Source organism: Budorcas taxicolor, chromosome 2, assembly GCF_023091745.1.
Source record: "Budorcas taxicolor isolate Tak-1 chromosome 2, Takin1.1, whole genome shotgun sequence".
Taxonomy (NCBI): Eukaryota; Metazoa; Chordata; class Mammalia; order Artiodactyla; family Bovidae; genus Budorcas; species Budorcas taxicolor.
The window spans coordinates 135103322-135125798 of NC_068911.1; the positions used below are offsets into that span (position 1 = coordinate 135103322).

Genomic DNA, 22477 nt, shown 5'->3' on the forward strand with positions numbered 1-22477 from the left:
GGAGAAGACATAGGTACAAAGCTGTCTAAGAGCTCTAAATTATTACCCCCATTCACACTGTTTGAGTAACCTGAACCCATATTTGAGATAGAGGACATGGTGTGGTCTCCTTTCAAAACTGAAACTTCCCATACCTTGCTTGCTAACCTGTTTCTGTTAAGCGTAAACAAATGAGCCAGAGCTGACATTTGCTGAGAAAAATCTTGGTTTCCCTCACATAGATTGAGTCATATATTCAATATCACCTGGGATACAGCCAAAAGGAAGAATCCCCCTCTGTATCCTCCTACACAAAACACCCTGCCCCAGGTTAAGCAGTCTGCCATGTAGGACCATTCAGCATGTCGGCAGCCATTTGCCCAGAGTTTCACTTTCCAAGGGTATACCCTTAGAAATGCTGGTAGAGGCTACCAAGTGCGTCTGACCAGAAAGGATGGCCCTGAAGCCTGGATTGACCTCAAAGGCTCATTCTAAACACATAAAAAGGTCTTTAGTGCCGCATCCTATATGCAGCTGTGGTCTTCTTGGGGACAGGCAGATCGAGGGGCTCCCTGAGTCACTAAGCTGAGCAGAGCCCCCGAACCTAAGCGTGAGTCTGCATCTGCTCCACCAACACTCTCAGCATCAGCTCTGAGCCAAGGTCGCCTTCAGAAGCCAATGGGCAGAGGAAGGGGAGCTGCAGGAGGGAGTGCTCCATAGGTGGGCACTTGGCTGTTGACCCAGTGACACCAAGGATGAGGATGACGTAGGGAATGGCGAAGGTTGGGGAATACAGGGGGACGGTGAGGCTGGCCCCGAGCCTCCAGAAGTCCAGTGCTCCAACATACACAGAGCCCCTGAGGCCTTCCAGAGCCCCTGGTTGAAATACAACCCTACATCATGCCTCAGAGCCACAAGCAGAGATTTGAGGTGTTGCTACAGCAGCTCCAAACAAGGAAGGTTTGCCAGACTATTTCAGCAATAAATCTACCTTGAGTAAGTGATGAAAATAGCTGCAGGACCCTTTAAACCATTGATGAAAGATTTGTTCACTATGCTGGAGTCATCTGTTGACTCAGATCCTTCCTGGGGGTTGCACAGACAGGGTAAGTGCAGCTTGCTAAGCAGCCGTCCCACCACAGAGGATCGTCTGAGTTTCTCCACAAGGAAACGACCAGTAGACAGCCCCAGAAATCAAGTGCTTCAGACTGAGCATCTCAGTAACAACAGAGATCAGGTCATCCCACCATCGTCACACCTTGATTATCCCCTAGCCCCTCACAGTTGGCAAAGGGCTGTCACATGCATGATCTTATTTGAGCTCCAGACAACTCTGCAGGGAAGTAAGGGCAAGAAATCAGTATCCACATTTTACCGATGTGGAAACAGAGTCCAAGAAATGACTCAACCTTGAGCTCCTGACTCCCAGAACAGTCTGTTCCACTGAGCTGGCTGCCACTTCCATAGAGACACTAGCAGAAATACAGAAATCAGGAGGGCAGAGGAACAGGGGCCTTGATCAACACTGTTGCTCAGAAAAGCAGGAAGGGAGGTAGTTTGGAAGCAGCTAAGAGCATCATACTCATATTTGGGCTTGCAAAGTTGACCCACTGTTTACCTTTGCAGGTCAGCAGGACCTGGATGAAGGGGAAGCTGGGGCTGGTGGACAAGTGGACCCGGGCTCTGTAGCCAAGGACAGTGGCAGCCAGGGGACTTGCTTGCCACCACTCAGGAAGCAGCTCTGGCAGGAAGATGAAACACAGACAGAGGTACCGTTTCTAATGGGGGTCCCCTTTCCCTGATGGCTCAGAGGGTAAAGAGTCTGCCTGCAATGCGGGAGACCCAGGTTCAATCCCTGGGTCAGAAAGATCCCTTAAAGGAAGAAATGGCAACCCACTGCAGTACTCTTGCCTGGAGAATCCCCATGGACAGAGGAGCTTGGCAGGCTACAGTCCATGGGGTCACAAAGAGCCAGACATGACTGAGCGACTTCACTTTCACTTTCTGTTATTGTTCTTCTTGACTTTGGAGATGATACTCTCTCCTGTCACCATTTCTTGGGGTCCTCCAGAGAAGAGAAAAGTATTAATACTTTGAGCCTATTGATCCCTGTTTTTCAAGGTGCAACTGGTAGAACCCTAGCACTGCCAGATGCTCCACAGGAAAAAATAAACAAATAAATTGGTAAATGCTGTGCACCACATTCTCCTCCCAGAGAGGCACAGTGCACATTTGGCCATGGACCTTTTGAGAAGTTCTTTAGTAGAAGAGCTGATTTAACTTTAACTTGTGGTTTTCCAATCTCACTCAACCACAGATCCTCCCTACACTCTTCACTCCATCTAGGCATCTCTAGTCATCTCTAGAAAAAAAAGAGCTTTTGGTCTTAGAGTTGGAAAAGCCTTGTGTTGAGTCCTGTATCTTGCTAGCTGTGATGAGCACATCCAAGAAACTTAAATTTGAGCCTGAATTACCTCTTATGTAAAATAGAGCTGTTTATCACACACACCTCTCAAGTTTGCTATGAGGAGTAAGTCAGTAAAAATGTAAAAATGCTTTTTAGGGACTTCCTTAGTGCTCCAGTGACTAAGAAACTGTGCTCCCAATGCAGGGGGCCCAGGTTCAACCACTGGTCAGGGAGCTAAATCTCACATGCTGCAATTAAGAGTCCACATGGCACAGCTAAAACTCGGCGCAGCCAAAGGGAAAAAAATAAACTTTTGAAACTCTAAGGCCTGTGTGTGTGTGTCTGTACAACAGAAAAGCATAGATAACGCATGCTCCTATCTTGAATAAACAGGCATGACTTACAAGAAGGTCATGTGCCAATGAGACAGGAAAGGGGGAGAAGAGAAGTACCACCTAGTGAGAGGGAAGAGACATTTTATGATGGATAAAAACAGTGATGCTAGCATGAATATACTTGATGCCACAGAACTATACACTTAAAAATGGTTAAAATGATACATTTATGTTATGTATATTTTACTGTGATAAAAGAAAGAAGTCTGCCAAAAAGAAAAGACAATGATACTAGAGCTCCATTTTGATTTTTAATTTTTTTTCAAGAAAGCACTATACATCAGGCATAGCTAAATGTCATTCTTTCTATCACCAGCAATAAAACATTTTATGAATGTAATAAACAGCATTAGAGATCTGGCCACGATAACCATGTTTTTCTTCCCAGGCTGCTAAGAAGATTTCATCCTTGGAATCACAAGTCTAGCCACAAAGTCTGACTGTTAGAGGAACCGGCTCTGTTCCTTTGCAAAACCTGTTTTCAGGAATGCATATCTGTCGTTCCCTAGGACACGTCAAAAGACAATCACAGTTGTATCCACGCTTCAAAAGAAAGCCACCATGAAAAAGCACAGCAAACCTCCAGGAGGACCCTCGGGCATGCCCTCTTCGATCACTCTTGGCTCCTGCATGACAAATCCCACACGGCATTCTACTACGGAGGCACCTTCCCCAACAGGAAGGCAGACCTCAGCGGTAAGAAGCTGAATGCCTTGCTTGTTGATCTGGGTAAACGTGATCCCGCAGAGAACACTGAGCATGCCCTCATGCCACTCACCTTAGAAAATAACCACTGAAGTCCAGCCAGAGGTGGGAATGAGACTAGTCCTCAACCACACATGTTCCACAGTCAGACTGCCTGCGCTCAAATGACCCCCACTTACTAACTGTGACCTTGGGCAAGTTATTTAATCTCACTGAGGCTCCATTTTCTCATATGTGGAATGGGAATAATAATACCTTCATAAGGCTATTATGGACTTCCCTGCGTAATAGCCTGCAAGGATCTGCCTGCAATGCAGGAAACCTGAGTTTTCCAGGAAAATCCCCTGGAGAAGGGAATGGCAACCACTCCAGTATTCTTGCCTGGAGAATTCCACGGACAGAGGAGCCTGGGAAGCTGCAGACCATGAGGTTGCAGAGAGTCGGACATGACTGAGCGACTAACATATTACTATTAACACTAAGGCTATTATGGGGATTCAGTTAATACATGTAAAATACTTTGCACAATTCTCATCCCACAGTCAGCACTTAACACGTGGTAACTATTAAGATCATTATTAGTCTCTCCATCACCTGACTCAGCCATCAAGAACCCAACCCAGATCATGAGATTAGGGCTCCCTGAAGCTGCCTCAGCCACCATGGCTCTCCAGGCATCTCAGCAACTCCTTGCCTCTCTTCCCATTAACCCAAAGGTGATTAAAGTTGAAAGTCAACTGTTCATCCCCAACTAATAAGCTCTTGTTGCCATCCTATCTCTACAGACAAACAAAGGACTATGAAGCTGCACCAGGGCAGAAGCAGCCACTTGTTCAAGGAGCCTCCTGCTGAACGATGTCTTTTCCCTCCTGTAGCATCTGCTGCTGGCTCAGAAAAAAACATGCCTGGGGACATGAAGAAGAGAAAGGTGTGTGTGTGTGTGTGTGTGTGTGTGTGTGTGTGTGTGTGTGTATACACGCACATGTGCACACATATGCTTAAAAGATTCTAGGAACGAGTTGACTCAAAGAGATGTCTCCAAGAACTAGCCTTACTTGCTTCTGAGCTCACTGTGTGGAGTTGGACTAAAGGGGTAGTAATTCACTAAATGTTGAAAACAGTGAATAAGAGGAATTTCAGCCACCCCCCCATTAAAGCAGATGGTGTTACCACACTGATGGCAACAGAACCCTTTGCTCTGTTAAGGGGCTGAGGGTTATCTGTAAGCATGTAAGGACAGAATTTGAGTTTGTAAGCAGCTGACCCACTTCAAACTTATAATGCTTGGAAACAGGCAATGGTTTTGCTTAACTGAGGGTCTGTCACCTTCGAAAATGTAGGATAAATTTTGCAGGTTTATCAACCCCTTCAGAAGTTTCAGGTGAGAGTGAAGGGGCTTTCCCCTTCAGAAGTTTCAGGTACATCTTCCTGAACTTGTGGTGAGTGAGACTGATCAGGGGCTCTGTAATGTCCAGCCATCGTGGCAGCTGTATGACTTGAGCGAGTGGTTCACCGCAGAGCTGCTCCTCCTCTGTGCACAGGGATAATAATATCAGCCTCACAGGGCTGATGGAAGGATGAAAGGAAATGAAGCACTTATGTGAAAGTACCTTGTGTCCGATAGGAACCAACAACGTTAGTGGGGATTCATGCCATCTGCAGCGGCCCTGAGTAGCCGTGGGCACGCCAGGTGGTCCCAGTGCCAGTGAAGAGGTTGTTTTCCATCTGTTCAGGATTTTCTCAGATTCTCTATGTCTAAGGTGATCTAAATCTTTCCATTCACACCAGAAGGACCTCTGGCTTTTCAGGTTCCTTTGGGCCAGAAGTAAACAGCAAGCCTGACCTGCCAGGGTCACCCAGGCCCAAGGAAAGTCCTCAATCTCACACACAGATCATCCCAGAACTGAGCCAGGCTCAGAGGATAGGAATCCCTCCCATCAACCCATGTATACGATTTAGCAGAGAAAAGCAATATCTTCCACTATATTAAAACTCTGTAAATTTTTAATTACAATGGAGAAATTTAAGGCGTGGCTTGTCAGCCATATCTCACACAAACCATTTGAGTTTCCACATAGATTTCCCAATGCAAACCTTGTCAAACAAAATACAAAGGTCGGTATTCAGAAAAGGGCAGTTGGTGGGCAGCTGGCACCTGGAGAGTGGAGATCTCTAGGAACAGAAAGATCCTATGTGCATGCATTGGGTTAATCATTTTCTTAACGTCTCAAAACTATACATATTACCCTGAATGTTGCTGGGTGAATTTCCTCCTCATTCAACTCTAAACACGTAGGATGCTTGTGTGTGTGTCTGATCTTTTTTTCTTTTTGAACACTAAAAAGTGAGAAACGTTTTTATTTTTCCTCCTGTGAAATTGAACTCCCTGAAACCCAGCACACATATACATTTCATAGAGCCGAGTTCATATGTTAAAAGCTGCAAACTAAAAGGAAAAATTTTTAGCAACTTCTGAATAATTGGAAACAGGAAGCTCTAAGTACTACCCCTAGTGCCTCTCCCCACCCCCACCCCCACCGTGCATACACACACCTATGTTTTGGAGCTTTTTGGACATAAAGGAAACTGGGTTAAAGCTGTGGTTGATCCTGACACAGTGATTTTCTTTTTCTAGATATCTTCATATTTCAGACGTGTGGAGACACCTAGGTATTCCGCTAGTGGCAAGATTCAGTATTAAACCCTAATGACAGAAGACTCTTCTATCAAAGAAATATTATAGAAATAAGCCTAGTTCCAAACACTATTGTAATTATGTATAATTAACTCATTTAATCCTCATAGCAATTTATGAGGTGGGCAGTATGATTACCCCCATTTTACAGAAGGAGAAATTGAGGCTTAGAGAGATTACACAAGGCCAGCAAGTATACAAATGTATATTCCTATTTCTGCCCTTTCTTACCTGAAAGGTTGCACAGTCCACAGTCTGAGCCTTGCCTTTTTCCCCATAACGACACAAGTCAAGATTTTTCCCTCTCCAGACATGGAAATCTCAGCTCCAACATGTCAGTCCGGCTGTTTCTGGGCTACAAGAGAAAGAAAGAGAAAGAAAAAGCCTTCCTCTCAAAGGCTCTTGAATTTACCACATTTATACTTCTCAGAGCAGTTGGAGACTGGGTTAATGGGGACATAACCGAGTCCCCACCAAGCAAAGCAGCCCCACTCTAATGAGTTGACCGGCTTCCAGGTTGGTCAGTTTTCCTTTTCAGCCCTGGATACAGAAGCAGTATCACACCTAGCAGCTTCTGATGCTGGAGAGTCAATAAGATACCATATCATTTGTCCCTTGCAGGCAGCAGGATTTAGATACCTGCCATATTGGGGTCTGTTTGTTTTTACATTTTCTCCAGGCACCTAAAGCTTTGAAATTACCTCTTATCTCAGAAGAACCACCCAGAGTCCTGGACCCCCTGTGGAGTCAACTTAAAGCCAGTGAGCCCCCAGCAGAGCTCTTCATCTTCCCTGTGGAGATTCATTATCATAGCCAACACCCGCCAAAAGGCAAGGCACAAAGAAGAGGTGGGTCCCTGTGAACGGGTCTCCTGAGGGAATGAGGCAGGCCAGGAAGGACTGGGGTGTGGGACCCGCCCATGCGGGTCCTAAATCACGGCTGACCCTCTCCAGGGTCACCCCCTTATGAGAACTCTTTTAAAAAGAAACAAAAAGGATAAATCTGCAAGTAGATCTCTACTGGTCATATTCAACTCAGTTTTTAAAATATGCATTGAATCCTTCATTAAGCAGAGCATTTTGCTAAACTGTGGAAGAAAATGGCAGTCAGCCATATACATAAATAAGTCCAGGGCACCATAGATGTTATAAAGGTGCAAGAATTTTCAGGCAGTTTACAACAATTAAATGCCATATATAACTGAAATTGGAAAAATTAAAATCTGGTTAAAAAGAGTAGAGAAATAAATTTTATCAGACATCTGCAATGAATTCATTGCCTCTGATAAGCACTGGATTTAGATGAGCTACCTGGCAGCCAGGATATTTGGATCTTTGGATTTTGGTTCTATGAAAGATCAAAGTTTGTCTGAAGAGCCACTTTCCTGATTTTTTGTAGTTTATTTTATTGAAGTATAGTTGATTTACAATGTTGTGTTAATTTCTACTGTACAGCAAAGTGATTCAGTTATACGTATATATATAGAGAGAGAGACATTCTTTTTCACATTCTTTTCCATTATGGTTTATCACAGGATATGGACTGCAGTTCCCTGTGCCTTACAGTAGGATCTTGTTATATATTCATTCTATATATTACGGTTTGCATCTGCTAACTCCAGACTCCCACTCCATTCCTACCCAACCCCTTCTCCCGCTTGGCAACCATCAGTCTGTTCTCTATGTCTCTGAGTCTGTTCCATTTTCCTGATAGTGAATTAGGTAACATTATTACGTAACATTAGATGATTTCTACAATCCTTGTCAGGAAAGAGATTTTGAGCTTCTAAGCAAAGTGCTAAAAGAGTGCGGGTAAGGCAAGTCAATTCCAACCTATGACTTAGAAAGAGGCTTCTGAGTGACCACTCAGTTCACCCTGCACACAAGCAGAAATTCTTTCTGATCTTCCCAAGGCATTCCACAACACCCTGGCCAAAGACACATTATTGCCCCTGGGAATTTTCTGGGCAGCCTGAGGCAAAAGGCAACTCTCTAAACAGCTGACTTCAATTTTGAAAAGTCCTAGTTCTGAGCTTTCTAGAAACTTCAAGAAAAACTGCCACTGATTTCTCAGTTTTCACTCTCCAGCTGTTTGGAATTCTCACTATGAAGAATGTCATAACTGTTAAGCTTAAAAGACTGATCAATGGGAGGATGCATAAAGAAACTTTCTGAGATGATGAAAATGTTCTAAATCTTAGTTGGTTGCATGGATATATACATTTATCAAAACTCATCGAACTGTTTACTTAGAATCTGCTTGCTTTCACTGTATATAGATTTTACCTTTCAAAAAAAAATTATGTAGCTCCTTAAAACACACACACACAGTATTACAGTATTTTTAAATGCAGAGTTTATTAAATTATTATTCAGGTCTAATGAGGCCAATAGATCAGGAGACACTTGCCAGTGAAAAGATAGTCTGTTATTCACAGTTCCCAAGAGCAGAGGGCATGCCATGGCCCACAGGGCCACATGGAAAGAACCAGGGTCAATTAGGAGGCAGAAGTGCTGGCAGGGGGTGCACAGTGTGTGTGTGTGTTGGCAGGGGGCAGGGGGCAGTACAGGGAATGAGCAAGAGTTTTTATTCCATTTTTGGCAGGAAGAAATGGGCGAGGCAGGGCAAGCAGGCTAAGCGAGTTTGGCATTGGCTAGTTGGAATAATTTGGGCAGTGCATCAGGGCTGTCCCTGGTTGTTGGATACCTGGCCCTGGGGTCATAAAGGCAGGGTGATAGCGGCCTGGCAGGGACAGGGAGGCCTGGCGTGCTGCAGTCCATGGGGCTGCAAAGAGTCAGACACGACTTGGCGACTAAACAACGACAACATAGTGTCCTGGAAGTCTAAGAGCTGTTTAAAGGGGGTCATGCCTGGGGAGAGAGGGGAGGGGCTCTAGATGGGTTAGTTGCCATAGGAGATTTGCACTTGCCTTTACTGTCTCAAGGGCCTGGCTAGCCCTGGGAAAGACAGTCTCCCCAGGGTCAGTAACGTCCCAGAAGTCAAAACACTAGAATAAAAAGACATGCTCACTGATTCACTCTGCTGTACACCTGAAACTAACACAGCACTGTAAATCAACTATACTCTAATTTTTAAGAGCACATGCTTAGTGCACGTAAAGACAGGACTATCAGCAGGATTCAGTTGAACCCTGATTATCTTCCATGATGACCCTGGAAGGAAGGTCACCAGGACATCATGCACCAGATTTTTAAAGCTATTAGATCCACTGAGCTTGCCAACACACTGCCAAATGAAAACCAGGAATAAAATACACAGAAAGTGAATCCATTGAGTTCTTGCTTCTTGTGTACGTCTGTGAGGGCTCTTTCAGTAACAAGTGTTAGAAGCCTAACTCAAACTCTCTTAAGCAAAAAAAAAAAGAAATGTATTCGCTCATGTAATTGGATAGTATAAGGATCAGCCAACTCCAGGCTGAACGGGATCCAGGTTTCAGAAAATGTCCTCTGGACACTATTTGTCTGAGTCTCTCAGCTCTGTTAGTCTTTCCTCTCAAGTAGGTTGTCCCCATGTAAAGATGGCCTCTTGCAAATCCATGATAGCTTGTTAATCCCAGTAGAATGGATATACCTCTTAAAAGCTCTTGAAAAAAGTACCAAAATAGCCTCTGATTGGCCAGGCTTGGGCTCTGTGTCCTCCCTGGACTCAATCACTGTGGCTAAGACAATGAGATGCTCTCATAGCCAGGCTTCAGTCACATGCCCATCCCTAGAGTCAGAGAACAGACCACCCAAAACCACATGGAGTGAGTGACAAAGAGATGGGTCCCCAAAAAGAAGAGACAGGGACTTCCCTGGCAGACCAGTGGTTAAGACTCTATGCTTCCAGTGTAAGAGGTATAGGCTTGATCCCTGGTCAGGAAACTAAGATCCCTCATGCTGTGGCCAAAAAAAAAATTTTTTTTTAAAGCTGAATGTTTAAGAATTTCCTGGTGGGCCAGTGGTTAGGACTCTGTGCTTCCACTGCTGGGAGCATGGGTTCAATCCCTTCTTGGTGGATTAAGAAAAATAAAATAAAAAGCATTAAAAAAAAAAAACAACAACAAATTTTTTTTAAAAAGGAGAGACAGCTGGCAAAACCCACGGATGTCTGCACAACTTGGCCTTCTGTCTGTCTCCTAGGTGCTCCACACCCTGAGTCAGCACCAGAAGCAGAGGAAGAGTGCGGGCCGTCGTGGAGACCTCCCCTGAAGCAGGTGTCCCTAAGGAGGTCAAGGGCGTTAAGAGTGTATCTCCCAGTGGACACAGACAGGGACACACTCTCGCCTCAAGGTAGCTACTCCTTCCCTCCATCGCCCCACAGGATCCTGCTCCAGAGGAGAGCAAGGCAAGACATGTCAGGGTCCCCAGCCGCGAAAAACGAAGCTAGAAGGGACAAAGCTTCTCCCCAGCTACTCGAAGGTTCTTCTGCTCAGACAGCAGCTGCTGTAATCAAAGTGCCATAGTGAAAACAACTTCATATCTAGCTCACTAGTTACTAATGAAGCCCCCCTAAGAATATATTCTATGGGCTCCCCAGGTGTCACTCGTGGTAAAGAACCTGCCTGCCAATGCACGAGACATACGAGACGTGAGTTTGATCCTCTGTCAGGAAGATCCCCTGGAGAAGGAAACGGTAACCCACTCCAGTATTCTTGCCTGGAGAATCCCATGGAGGGAGGAGCCTGGTGGGCTACAGTCCACGGGGTCGCAAAGAGTCAGACACGACTGAAGAGACTTAGCACACAAGAATATATTCTGATCGCAGATGTAAAGCAGCACCAAATTACTAAACATTCGCTGCATGCTCTATAGCTTCTCCTATCTTTTTAACCTAATCTATTTAGGAATATGTGTTTATTCATTAAAAGTTCATAATATCAATAAATGTCTTCATTTTTTTCAAAATATCATATGAACCTCTGAACTTATGTATATATCAAAGTGTATATTTTTAGGTGTGGATAGGTTGGAAATAATGGGCCATATTTAGAAAGCTCTTCACTTTTAGAAAACAACCTCCTTCCCCAAGGGCAAGATGACAGGATCACAGATGCTAGGTGATCTCTGACTGGTGGTAATCAGAAGTAGAAGGAGGCACATTAATATTTAAGTTGCTCCTCAGTGCCAGGCACGCTCCTCAATTTTTAACACCTCTCATCTCATTTGCTCCTCACAACAGTCCTACCCTCGCTTCACAGATCAGAAATCTGAAGCCCTGGGAGATGAGGAACTTGTCTGAGGTCACGCAATTACAAGTGGCCTCGCTGGGCTCGGAGCTGCCTTCCAGGCTCAGCACCTGTGCTCTTACTCATCACACTGCACTGCCTCTCGGAAAGAACAAAGCAGTGAACCCAGGTCACGACATTCTTGACACACTTCAGTTTTGAGAATGGTCCTTCGGTTTTTCTAACTGTGTATTATTATATATATTATTTTATTTTGTCATTTTAAATATTAAGACAGTAATAGTATATAGGTAGTTTCTTTATTTTTAATGTTCAACCTCATTTTTTTAATGAAGTATAATTGCTTTACAATGTTGTGTTAGTTTCTGCTGTACAAATGAAGTAAATCAATTATATGTATACATACATCCCCTCCCTCTTGGACCTCCTTCCCATCCCCTCATCCTGCCCCTCTAGGTTATCACGGAGCCCTAAGCTGAGCTTCCTGTACTTTAGCAGGTTCCCACTAGCTATTTCAGTTCATGGAACTCAAAATCAAAAAGGCAAACAACCCAATCAAAAACTGGACAGAAGACTTAAATAGACATCTCTCCAAAGAAGATACACAGATGGTTAAGAGGCACATGAAAAGATGCTCAACATCGCTAATTATTAGGGAAATGCAAATCCTTTGATTTTTTGAGGCAAGGGCTTGTTTACCATATTTCTTAAATGAGAGTTAATCATCCTAAAGAATTTCAAGTCTTTTGTAAAAAATCCAAACATGGCAAGCATCACTCTGTGAGCAGACAGGTAAGAAAGCAGCTTCCCCTGTGCACCACAATGTTCAAGGCACAGCCTGAGCCACCAGGATGGATGGCAACACCAGGGAATTTTGTCTTCTGTGCTGCTCATCTCACCAGCCCTCCACTTGTTTTGAGCTGCTGGGGACAGAGGATCTAGAACTTGTCCATCCTCTAGATCTACGAGGATCTAGTACCCTGCCAGAAGGAAGTTGGCTAAGAAGTCCCTGATCTCTTGATTAGTTAACATGTTAGTTCAGTGTGTAACTCAACTGGGTAGCAGATGCGTTTAAAACAAAAAAAAAGGATGCGGGGGTTCAAACAGGCAAGATTTCCATGGGAATCTTTCTCATCCAAGGGTCCCTGAGGCAAAGGTGTTTAAAGCTAGTAAGTGAGACTATCCCACTCTCCAGAGGTTGCACAGACCCGTTTACTTGCCTAGCCCTGGATTGTTTCACTTCTCATATCATCAAAATGAAGCCAGATTTTATATATGCTCATACACACATACATATTTGATTTTATTGCTGAGCCATCTGAGACTTAACTGCAGACTTTGTACAATTCATCCCTTATCAGCATATGTCTCCCAAGAGTAAGGATTTCTCCTTCATAACCACAGTGCAATTATCACATTCAAGAAAATTAACATCGATGTCATACAATTTTCTAATATATAGTCCACATTCCAATTTCTCTAATTATACCAGTAACATTTCTTATAGCTGTTTTCTTCCCAGTCAATCCAGGATTCAACTCAGAATCATGCGTTGTATTTAACTGTCACATCTCTTGAGCATCTTTTTCTTTAGAACACTTCCCCAGTCTCATTTTTCATGACACTGACATCTTTGAAGAGGATAGGCTAAGCTGCTTTACAGAATTATCCTCAATTTAGGTTTGTCTGTTTCCTCATAATTAGATTCAGATCAAACATTTTGGACAAGTATACTAAGTTGGTTACGTGTTCTTCCCGGTGCGTTACATCAAGGGACATAAATATCCCTTTATATTTATCCCATTTGTTATAATTTGCTCCGTTATAGGTGATGTTAAACTTCTTTATTTGGTTAAAGATGTGTCTGCTAGATTTCTCCATTGTAAAGACACCTTTTCCCTTTGTAAAAAAGTGGCTTACGGTACTTTGAGATTGTGTGTGAAGCCAGCTTTCCAATATAAACAGCAAGAGTGTGTTGAGCATGAAATAAAGACCACTCTCTCTGAGATTAAGACAAGGTCTCAATCCCTTTTAGATTACTAGGTTTCACCCTCCCTAGAGTAGTCCCTGCTGACTTTAAGAAAGAATAAAAGAGAGAGAGATGGAGGCCAGGATGTGCTTTGTGGAGTGTTATCATCCCTGCTGTTACCCTCTACCATCTGGAAGGCACTGCTGTGTGCTTTATGACCCAGAGGAGCCATGTGATCACTGGTCTGCTTAGGAAAATTGATTTGTGGTTGAAACTGTAGCCAATAGTCCCATGAGCTTGAAGGCTGGGTCTCCCCAGTTAGGGAAGGACCTTGCAGCCTCCTTCGCCTTTCTTCTATCTCAGGAGTCCATCAGCAGGACAAGAATAAGAACCACTGTTTGGCTCCTCCCAGTTCTTAGAGGTTCCCCCCAAGGAAGGGCCAAAAGTAATCCCCCCTTGGCTATGGGAGATACCTGGCCTCTGCTCCCTAGCAGGGCTGGAAAAAAGAGAGACCAATGTGAGAATGTGGGGAATAAACAATTCTAGACACCAGGAGCCTTCACTCGGAGAGGTAGCAAAGAGGTTCCCTCTGCTTCTTGCTGATCCTGATTCTCACTCATGTTTTTTCTCCTTTTGCTTTTGAAGAGGATGTTGCTCCGCCCCAGAAGGGGACCTCATCACCATCCCTGAGGAAAGGAAAGAAAAGTCCAGAGAGCCAGAGAGGCCCAGACAGCCCCAGGACATCAGGCCGCAGCAGCCCCACAGGCCCCCCACGTGAGAAACCAGCTGGGGGGCCGCTTCCAGCAGCAGGACAAGGTACTCACTCCTGGGGTATACGGATGAGCCCCTTTGGCTTGTCTGTGACTCTGGGCTCATTTTAATCACCTTCCAGGGCCACACATAAACTGCCTGAAAGCCACCCCACTGAAGAAGGGAAATCAGCAGTTTCCGACCATGTCAGTGGGATTAACGCTCACCATGCTTATTCCTCAAGAGTCAGTACACGTTTTTAAAAAGGGTTTTCTGCACCAGCTCGCACTGCCAAGCTGTTCTGTGCTTCCCTCGCTCCTGGCAGCACCCGTGATGACGCGGTTCCCTGCACTCATCACAGAGACTCCCTACTGGGTTTACGGGGCATTCTCCACACCGAGCCATCACCCTGCCTGCCGGGGGACCTGGCTAAGAGGAAGAGTCCCCGGGAAGGAATCACCCTCCCCAACCCAGGGCAGGGCCTGAGGCCTGTGAACAGAGAGAGGATTCCAGATCTCTTCTGAAGGGTGAGGCAGGCAGGACCACACCCTCTGTGCTTTAGCCCGACTTCTCATCCTTAAGAGCTGACAGCTCAGGAGGAGACAGAGAGTGCAGTGACAGCTTCTGTGGGGGCAGCGCACAAAGCAAAAATTGCTTAGAGTCCAAATCACCCCTGAAAATCCCTTAGGGAGGGCCCGGGCTGGAGACCTATGAACCGACAAACTTCTAGAAAGTGCAGTCCAACCAGCTGTTCCTCCCTCATCGGAGGATGGGCAACTTTCTCAGGTTGAGCAGCAGATGAAGGAGATGGAGTGTGTTTGGTGAAGAAAATGCCTCTGTTAACAGTAGAGCCTCACTCGGGGCTTCTAGAAGCTCACACTCAGAGAGGAACATGGCAGCTGGGAGCCACCAAGAAACAACAGGCACCTCCACTTTCGTCCCATCCCACACTCACTCAGGGACAGACACCTCGCTGTTCAAACCCTGCTCGCTCACACTCCCCCTGCCTCAAACCCAGCATGTATATTTGAAGCCTTGTAAGCATAAATTCAATACATGGATCAATAACCCCATTATGTGCTTGCATCTTCTCTGTTTAAGGCTGAAATGGTCAAAATCAAATCCTGTCTCCCCCCCACCCCCTGACCTCTTTTCTTTCACCAAAGAAACTTCCAAACTGTTTCAAGGTGGAACGTTTTCTTACAATTCCCTCCCTTTTATATTTGCAGGGCAATGATGCTGTCTTAATTTGGAGCTAATTACCTAAACTTTAGGTACCATAATGTCACCACCAAGGGTATTCCTAGGAGGTTTTGTTGCCCAGGACAAATCACACCAAACACACAGACAGACAGACACACACACACCCCTAATCGGACACCCTTACAAAAGGAGAATCTGATTAGAATAAACAACAGGGCCGTGACTATGAGAGAGGTGTAGCCGGAAGCCTCAAGGGCATAGGTTGAGTGTGTGTAAATGAATGTGCGTACAAGGGCACATGTGTGCCTGAGGGCATGTGTGTGCTTATATAGCTATGTGAGTGCATGTATGTACTCGTGTGCTCACGTGTGTATGTGTGATTAAGCAGGCATGCATGTTTGCCTGTGCTTGTGTTGCTATGCGTCCCTGTCCATGCATACACACCTGCATGTGTGTGCTACGTGTATGTGTACACATGCATGCACACCTCGGTGTAAGTATGTGTGAGTGTGTGTTCCCATGTGTGTCAGGCCTCAGTGCATATGTATAAAAACACACTTGTAAGTGTCCACTGTGATTGATTGCCAGCTCTTCTCCTGACCTCTTTGCCTTGGAAATGGGGAAAGTCAAGTCATAGAAATATCTTCAATCTTTCTGAGCAACAGGGAGAAATACAGTTGTCTTCTCCTCCTTGGCCGGAGCCCCTGGAGTCACTAAGAGTGGCAGCATTTGACCGTCAGGGCACAGCTATGCTGCCGGGTAGGACACAAAGGCACATGGCAGAGCAGGAAGCAGAGGCTGGAATCTCTGATACCTGCGCCGAGGGTCTGGGCTGCACAGATGCTTGAAGGATGGGGCTCCATTTTCTTCACAGAAGATGCCCCCACCAGCCTCACCTTGTCCCTGCAGTGATGCCTGAAACCAGAGAACCCCCTCGTTTCTAGACCTTCACGGTCTAGAAGTGAAGTGGCAGCCCCACCCCATTCATCCCACACTGACTTTAGACAATGGGGCCCAAACATGGCGCAGCTCTGGAGAACCCCAGGAGAGAGAGGGCGGCTCTGCACCCCGGCAAGCTCCTGAGCACACCCACCAGCAGCTCCCCGCTGGGGAGAGCAGGCCACATTCAACCTCCCTCCCCTGCTCTAGTGCTAACACTCACTGCCGGTGCCTGTGCTTATTTTCAAGAAAAATCCAGAGACCCTACGCCAGGACACTTCTTGCAAGGTCCAGGTGGAGAAAACATCTGCCTGTCCCTCCCAGGGCCCACCCACACCCAGGAGCTTCTGTCAGGGGAAGGTAAGATGAGACAGCCCAGGTTAGCCCTCTTTCCTTGGGGGAAGATTCTACCTGCAGCTTCCAAAACTTCCCAGCAGCAGAGACATCATTAAAAACAGACGCAAGTCAGCCAGTTTCTCTCCTCTCGCTGACACAGAGGTGCTTCTGTAGTTCAGACACAATAACCCAATGTTTGCACAACAAGTTCACTCTTGCATCAGGAGAGAGACGTTCCTGTGGAATGGCTCGGAGGAGGCCTAATGTGCTGTGCTGATGCCTGGATGAGGATGATAAAGCCCTCTTGGTATTTGCCCAAACTAAACACCATCTTTCCTCTTCTTTCCAACCACCCTCCAGAGGTGGAGGTGGCTAATTGGTAATCCAATCAGGTCTCCTTGTTATGAGCATTGGTTCACTGCTGCAAATCATCTGGCTCCTGACAGATAGCAAGGCAGTTTCCAAAAACCCTTCTGGCAATGTTCACTTTTTGGAAAAGGGATGTTGGCTCTGAGCAATAACCATCTTGCAAAGGGAAAAAAAAAAAATTGAAGTCAGAGGGTGATGAGTGTCAACCACCCAGGAACCCTGATGATGTGTATGCGTGAGTCGTACAGCCATCAGGCCTCTTGATGAGGAAGATTAAAATCTGCACTTGTTTCCTGGGTGATGTCATGACTGCCTCAATAAAAAGAGCACGGACTCAGAGCCAGGAGATTTCAGTAACCCTGGCTGGTCCTCTGTATTTTCAGATGACTTTGGGTCCAGTCCTTCCTTGTGTCCAACGCCCCTCATCCCATTGAAATAAAGGGATGGACTCTGCCACCTGCAGCTATTGATTATTACTTCATTTTATGTGTTGTGTCTGTTGCTGTGGAAGTAGCCACTTAGTATTAATACATGGATTTCTAGAAACAGGAATGCATTCATTCCAAATTCAGCATTTAAGAACTTCCATCACGACTTAGTCTGTCCCATGATATAAGCATAAAAATAACTTGGTTCTGAACTAAAGGAAGCAGGAGTTAGACAGGTGGAGGCCAGCGTCAGTGCCACCCAGCTGGTACAACAGCTGGAACGCAAACACGATTCTGTTCATCTGCTGCACATTTGTCCACTCTCTTCCAAGAGAAATAGCCCTCCTTCGGGCAAAGCAAAAGCCCGAAGCAAAAGGGGACATCTTCAAGTTACATATTGAAGTGTGTTATCACATTGTCAATATCCTGTTTCAGTCATTTTGGTGTCCCTGGCACTTAGCGCAGTCCCTGACACCAGTGTCACAGGGTCACAGCAAATGTTTACTGAAAAAATCTTTCAGTAATTGCCACATAAAAGAAAGAAAGAACAAGAGAGAGAAATGAAATCTATGCTGAATAAATCGAGACTTGCTCTGAGCAATAACTGTCTCGCATAAGGAAAAAAAAAAAATCTACTATCTCTTCCTACTCCCGTGAACAATGTATTTAATCCTACTTGCCTCTCAAACCTAGAGACATCCACTGTGAGCTAGCTAGCTAATGAACAAATGAACCATCAGTCCATCAGTAAGTCAGTCACTGGCCTCTCTCTATCCCATCCTCCATATACTGCAGGCTGGTGGACCTGCAGTCTTGATGGTGACTGGCTGGGGCCCAGGGTGGTGGACGAAACCCTTAAACCCACGTTTCCCACAAGCGCCCGTAGAACAGGTCCAGCTCTCTAAGAGTCTCTGCTAATGGGAAAGCCTTGTTGTTTTGTTTTGAAAAGCAGTATACTGGAAAAAAAATTTCAATTCCTACAAAGGATTTGCTCCAACCACACCAAATTCTTTGCAGCTGTTTGTTCAAATTCATCTTGATCACCATCCCCATCCCACTCTTCCAATCTCACCTCCCACTGTATTCAGGCCCACCCTTTTCTCATCTGTCCAATGACTCAAACATTCAGTCTCCCTTCTCTTATCTCCCAGCCTTGCCTAAACTGCCCTCAAATATTTAGAATTATTTTAAGTTCCAGAGGAAGGCTCATCATTTCTGGGATATTGTCCTAAATAAATCCTCCTCAACTCACTGAACTGCCCCAGTGTAGCCTCAGTCCATTTCTCTCTCTCAACCCCACTTTTTTGATTACTGCATTTATCTACATCTGTTTTTCCTTTGAGCTCCCAAATATATTAGAAGAGTCCTAGAGAACTTATCTTTATCATATGTCCAAGAAATGCATGTTGATTGACGCAATACCCCAGGTGCCACAAAGTTTTTGGAGATCATAGTTGTTGTTTTTTAATTTAAGAAAAAAAAACCTTGGGTAAAAGTGGGAATATTATCTGTCTGATCTTTCTGAAACTTTCAGACTCTGTCAACATCTATTTGGAAATAAATTCTTAAGCAATTAGATCATGATATCTTGCTTTCAGATAGCATAGGGAAATGAGCATAAACCTTCAGAAGAAGGAAAAAAAAGATGTGAAGACTTGAGCTGGAATTTAACCCTCTTGGTCTTGTTGAGATATTGCTACTCTTAGAAAATTCAAAGGCTTAAGAAAGGAAATTTTAACTTGGAAGGATACAAGTCAAAACATTGGATATTCACTTCAAGTTGCTTATCCTTGATTCAAATCCTTCATTTATTCCCATAGTCACAATGGCAGCAATAGAAGTTTTCTTTCAGAAGATCTTTAATTGAGTTCTTTATTGCAAGAAGTTCAAGGATCTCTGTGCCCATGATTCAGTATGGGACTCCAACCCCCATGCAAATGTAAAATTCTTTATCTCTTTCAGAGTTTTCAGTTAACGCTTTCTTTCATCCTAAATGGATTTTCACCCCCAAATCATGTCTTGGTTTTTGGCCATTTAATTAGCATCTTTCTCTCTTGCAGCTCTTTCTTGGTGTGGTGGTTTGAAAATATGTCTCCAAATTCTTTGACACTTGTTTCTTCAAAAAGGGGAGCCCAATTTTCCTCCCTTTGAGTGTGGGCTGGACATAGAGTCTCATTTCTGATAAACTGAAGTGATGGTGTGTGACTTCTGAGACATGAGCTACACATGAGAGGAGATGGTCATGCCCCAGTGAAACTTCCAGATGACTGTATCCCTGGTTGATACTGTACTGAAGCCTCACAAGAGACTGTACCAGAATCACAGCCTAAGAGTTTCCCAGATTCTCATAGCAACTGTGTGAGATATAATAAAGGCTTACTATATCACTAAATATAGTAAGTCACTAGATTTGGGGATAATTTGTTTTCATAATAGATTATATACTGGTGCCATGTCCTGATGGTCTGCAATTTGGTAAACAGAAAGAAGGGTCCAAGAATATCCCAGTTTCTCTCAAAACACTGATTATTTGAAGGCAAACATATGCAAAGTGGTTGACTTTCTCTGTGTTCTCCCCATTTGTCCTTTGTTATAAGGTTGGTCGTAGGGACTCATGGATAAAAGGATCCTTCCACATTGGTGGGATATTTGACAACATGTGCTTTTCCCTGAGTAGCCTATCTCTTAGCAGCTATTGCTTTAGCAAAAATGCCTGGAGATTTGAAAGTGGAGAAGTCCATTAGATGAGACAGCATGAAGAAGAAGAAAGAACTCTGGACTAAATGTCCACAGTCTTGGGTTTTATCCGCAGCTCTATCACCCTGATTTCTGTGATCATTGCAAATGAATTCACTGCTTTGGCACTCAGCTTCTCTGTATGGAAAAACAGGAACTGGAATTCAATCCAGTTCTCCCAGTGTATGTCCCATAGAAATTCAAGTCCTCAGAAGGTTAGCAGGCATTCTGTTTTTTAAAAAAAATTCTGAGACTAAATAAGTTGGAAACCAGTGGGCCAAAGTGAAGCAGATTCCTCCCTGTAGGAGCCTCTACTATGTTAATATGGGTTATGGCTCCTCAAAATGAGAATATGCAGTGTTTCCCAAATTTATTTGACCATTGAATTCTTTCTTGTTTGAGTAAAGCGTCATGCACACTAACTAGTTTTTGGAACACACTTTGGAAAATGCTAACCTGATGATTTCTAAGGTTCTTTCCAGGTATAATGCTGTATGTTAGTAAATAACCCCATTTCCCAAGGAGACTCCCTCCATAAAGGAGTTCTGTTGTCTAAATCCTGAAGCAGGATATCAGCTATTCAGTAATTCATGATTGTTCTTGTTTTCATTTCCCAAACCTCAGTTCTGAATCCACAATCCTTCCATCTCCATGTAAAAAGGAAGGTGGAGGAAACCTGGGTGGTGATAAGGCCCTTTGCCCAGTCAGTGTTTGTTAATAAGCAATCATGTTGGTGGATTTAGCAGATCTCAGATGTTGAAATAAAGGAAAACATGGTTGGATATGGTCATTTGGCACCCAACAGTTCCTTCCAGGGCACCTTCCTGTACTCCGGAGGCTGGCAGACTGAAAACCACGTTTCCCAGATAACCTTTGCAGTGAGGGAGGCTGAATGCAAATTGTGTGTGTGTGTTAGTCGCTCAGTCATGTCTGAATCTTTGCAGCTCCATGGAATGTAGCTCACCAGGCTCCTCTGTCCCTGGAATTCTCCAGGCAAGAATACTGGAGTGGATTCCCATTCTCTTGTGCAGGGAATCTTCCTGACCCAGGGATCAAACCCAGGTCTCCCACATTTCAGGCTGATTCTTTACCATCTGAGCCACCAGGGAAGCCCTGAATGCAAATTGCTGCTGCTGCTGCTAAGTCGCTTCAGTCGTGTCCGACTCTGTGCAACCCCATAGACGGCAGCCCACCAGGCTCCCCCCAGTCCCTGGGATTCTCCAGGCAAATTAGGTTCTGCCAGATAGATGCACTTGCATGAGGCTTGAAGGGCAGAAATGAGGCAGAGGCACTTTGGCTACTTATTCCCGGCAAGCCAGCTGGTGAAGACTTGGTATCAAGAGGCAGCTGCTGCAGCAACTTTGGAAACACCAAGTTTTCTGTAGCAGCTTCGTTTCCTCTTAAAATACCTTGGTGGTTTCAGTTCTCTACTGAGTCCTGACCCATATACTCTCCTCCCCTTGCAGAAATCATGGGCAGTTCCCGGGAGGCCGGGTGTGAGGCTAATTTGGGTCTGTCCCATGGACCACAGGGCAGTGATCACTGGGTTTGTTAGGACTTCAGAGAGAAGCGGAGTTCCTTCCCTCACCGCAGTGAACCCAGCGCAGCCTCAGCAGCCCACGCTGGACGGTGCTCTGCTAGCCACCTGCAGAGAGTCACTGAAAACCGCTGGGCGGTCTCCTCTCCTTTGACAGAAACCTCTCATGCTTTCTCTAAGTACAAAGACTCCCCTTCCTTGTATTTGGCTGAAAATGTGATATTATCACCACTTTATGCCTTCCAGAGAAGAAAAATATTAAAAATAACAGTTCTTTCTGAATCTGCTGGAAATTCTCTTTTTTAAGAAGAAATTCAATATGAAGTGTTGAAGAATACTTAATTCCTCTTTATTTTTTGCATATGTACTTATATTTTTCTTTCAGGGCCTGCGAGGCTGTAAATTCTACTCCCCTCACAGTTTTTCATAGAACCTTAGGGTTGAGAGGGAATGTAGGCATTACGTTCATCAGCGTGTAAGTAGGGGATGCATTTTATCAAACAGATTTTTCTGGGGATACCTATAGAGAAAACAGGTGGAAGCAGAGCTGCCTGGTTAAAGTGAGGATGGCCTGACTGTGCGCCCACCCCCACAACGTCTTCAGAGCCCGGCTAATTCTTTCCCTCCTAAATGATTCCTGGCTGTGGGGTCTGTGCAGAGTCACTAGAACTATGAGACCACCGTTGAAAACTCATTTTATGGAAGGGAAACCGAGGCCCAGAGAGCTATGGCGACTTGCTCAAAGTCGCACAGATTCTATGTGACAAATCTAAGGTTCAAGCCCAGATCTTCCTGCAACAACTTAGGCCAAAGGTCTTCTCCTTAAAACTTATTGCCTCTA

The 22477-nt window shown here is 44.8% G+C and overlaps 1 protein-coding gene across 1 annotated transcript in view; it reads left to right on the forward strand.

Moving 5' to 3' along the window:
- The window catches only part of KIAA2012 (KIAA2012 ortholog), a 130777-nt gene that overhangs the window by 21348 nt on the left and 86952 nt on the right, over positions 1–22477 (forward strand). Inside the window, exons 5-11 of the mRNA XM_052660389.1 lie at positions 1606–1748; positions 3291–3477; positions 4272–4414; positions 6861–7029; positions 10324–10473; positions 13984–14154; positions 16480–16590. Of these exons, the coding sequence (XP_052516349.1) occupies positions 1606–1748; positions 3291–3477; positions 4272–4414; positions 6861–7029; positions 10324–10473; positions 13984–14154; positions 16480–16590 (1074 nt within the window). The remainder of the gene's footprint in view (positions 1–1605; positions 1749–3290; positions 3478–4271; positions 4415–6860; positions 7030–10323; positions 10474–13983; positions 14155–16479; positions 16591–22477) is intronic.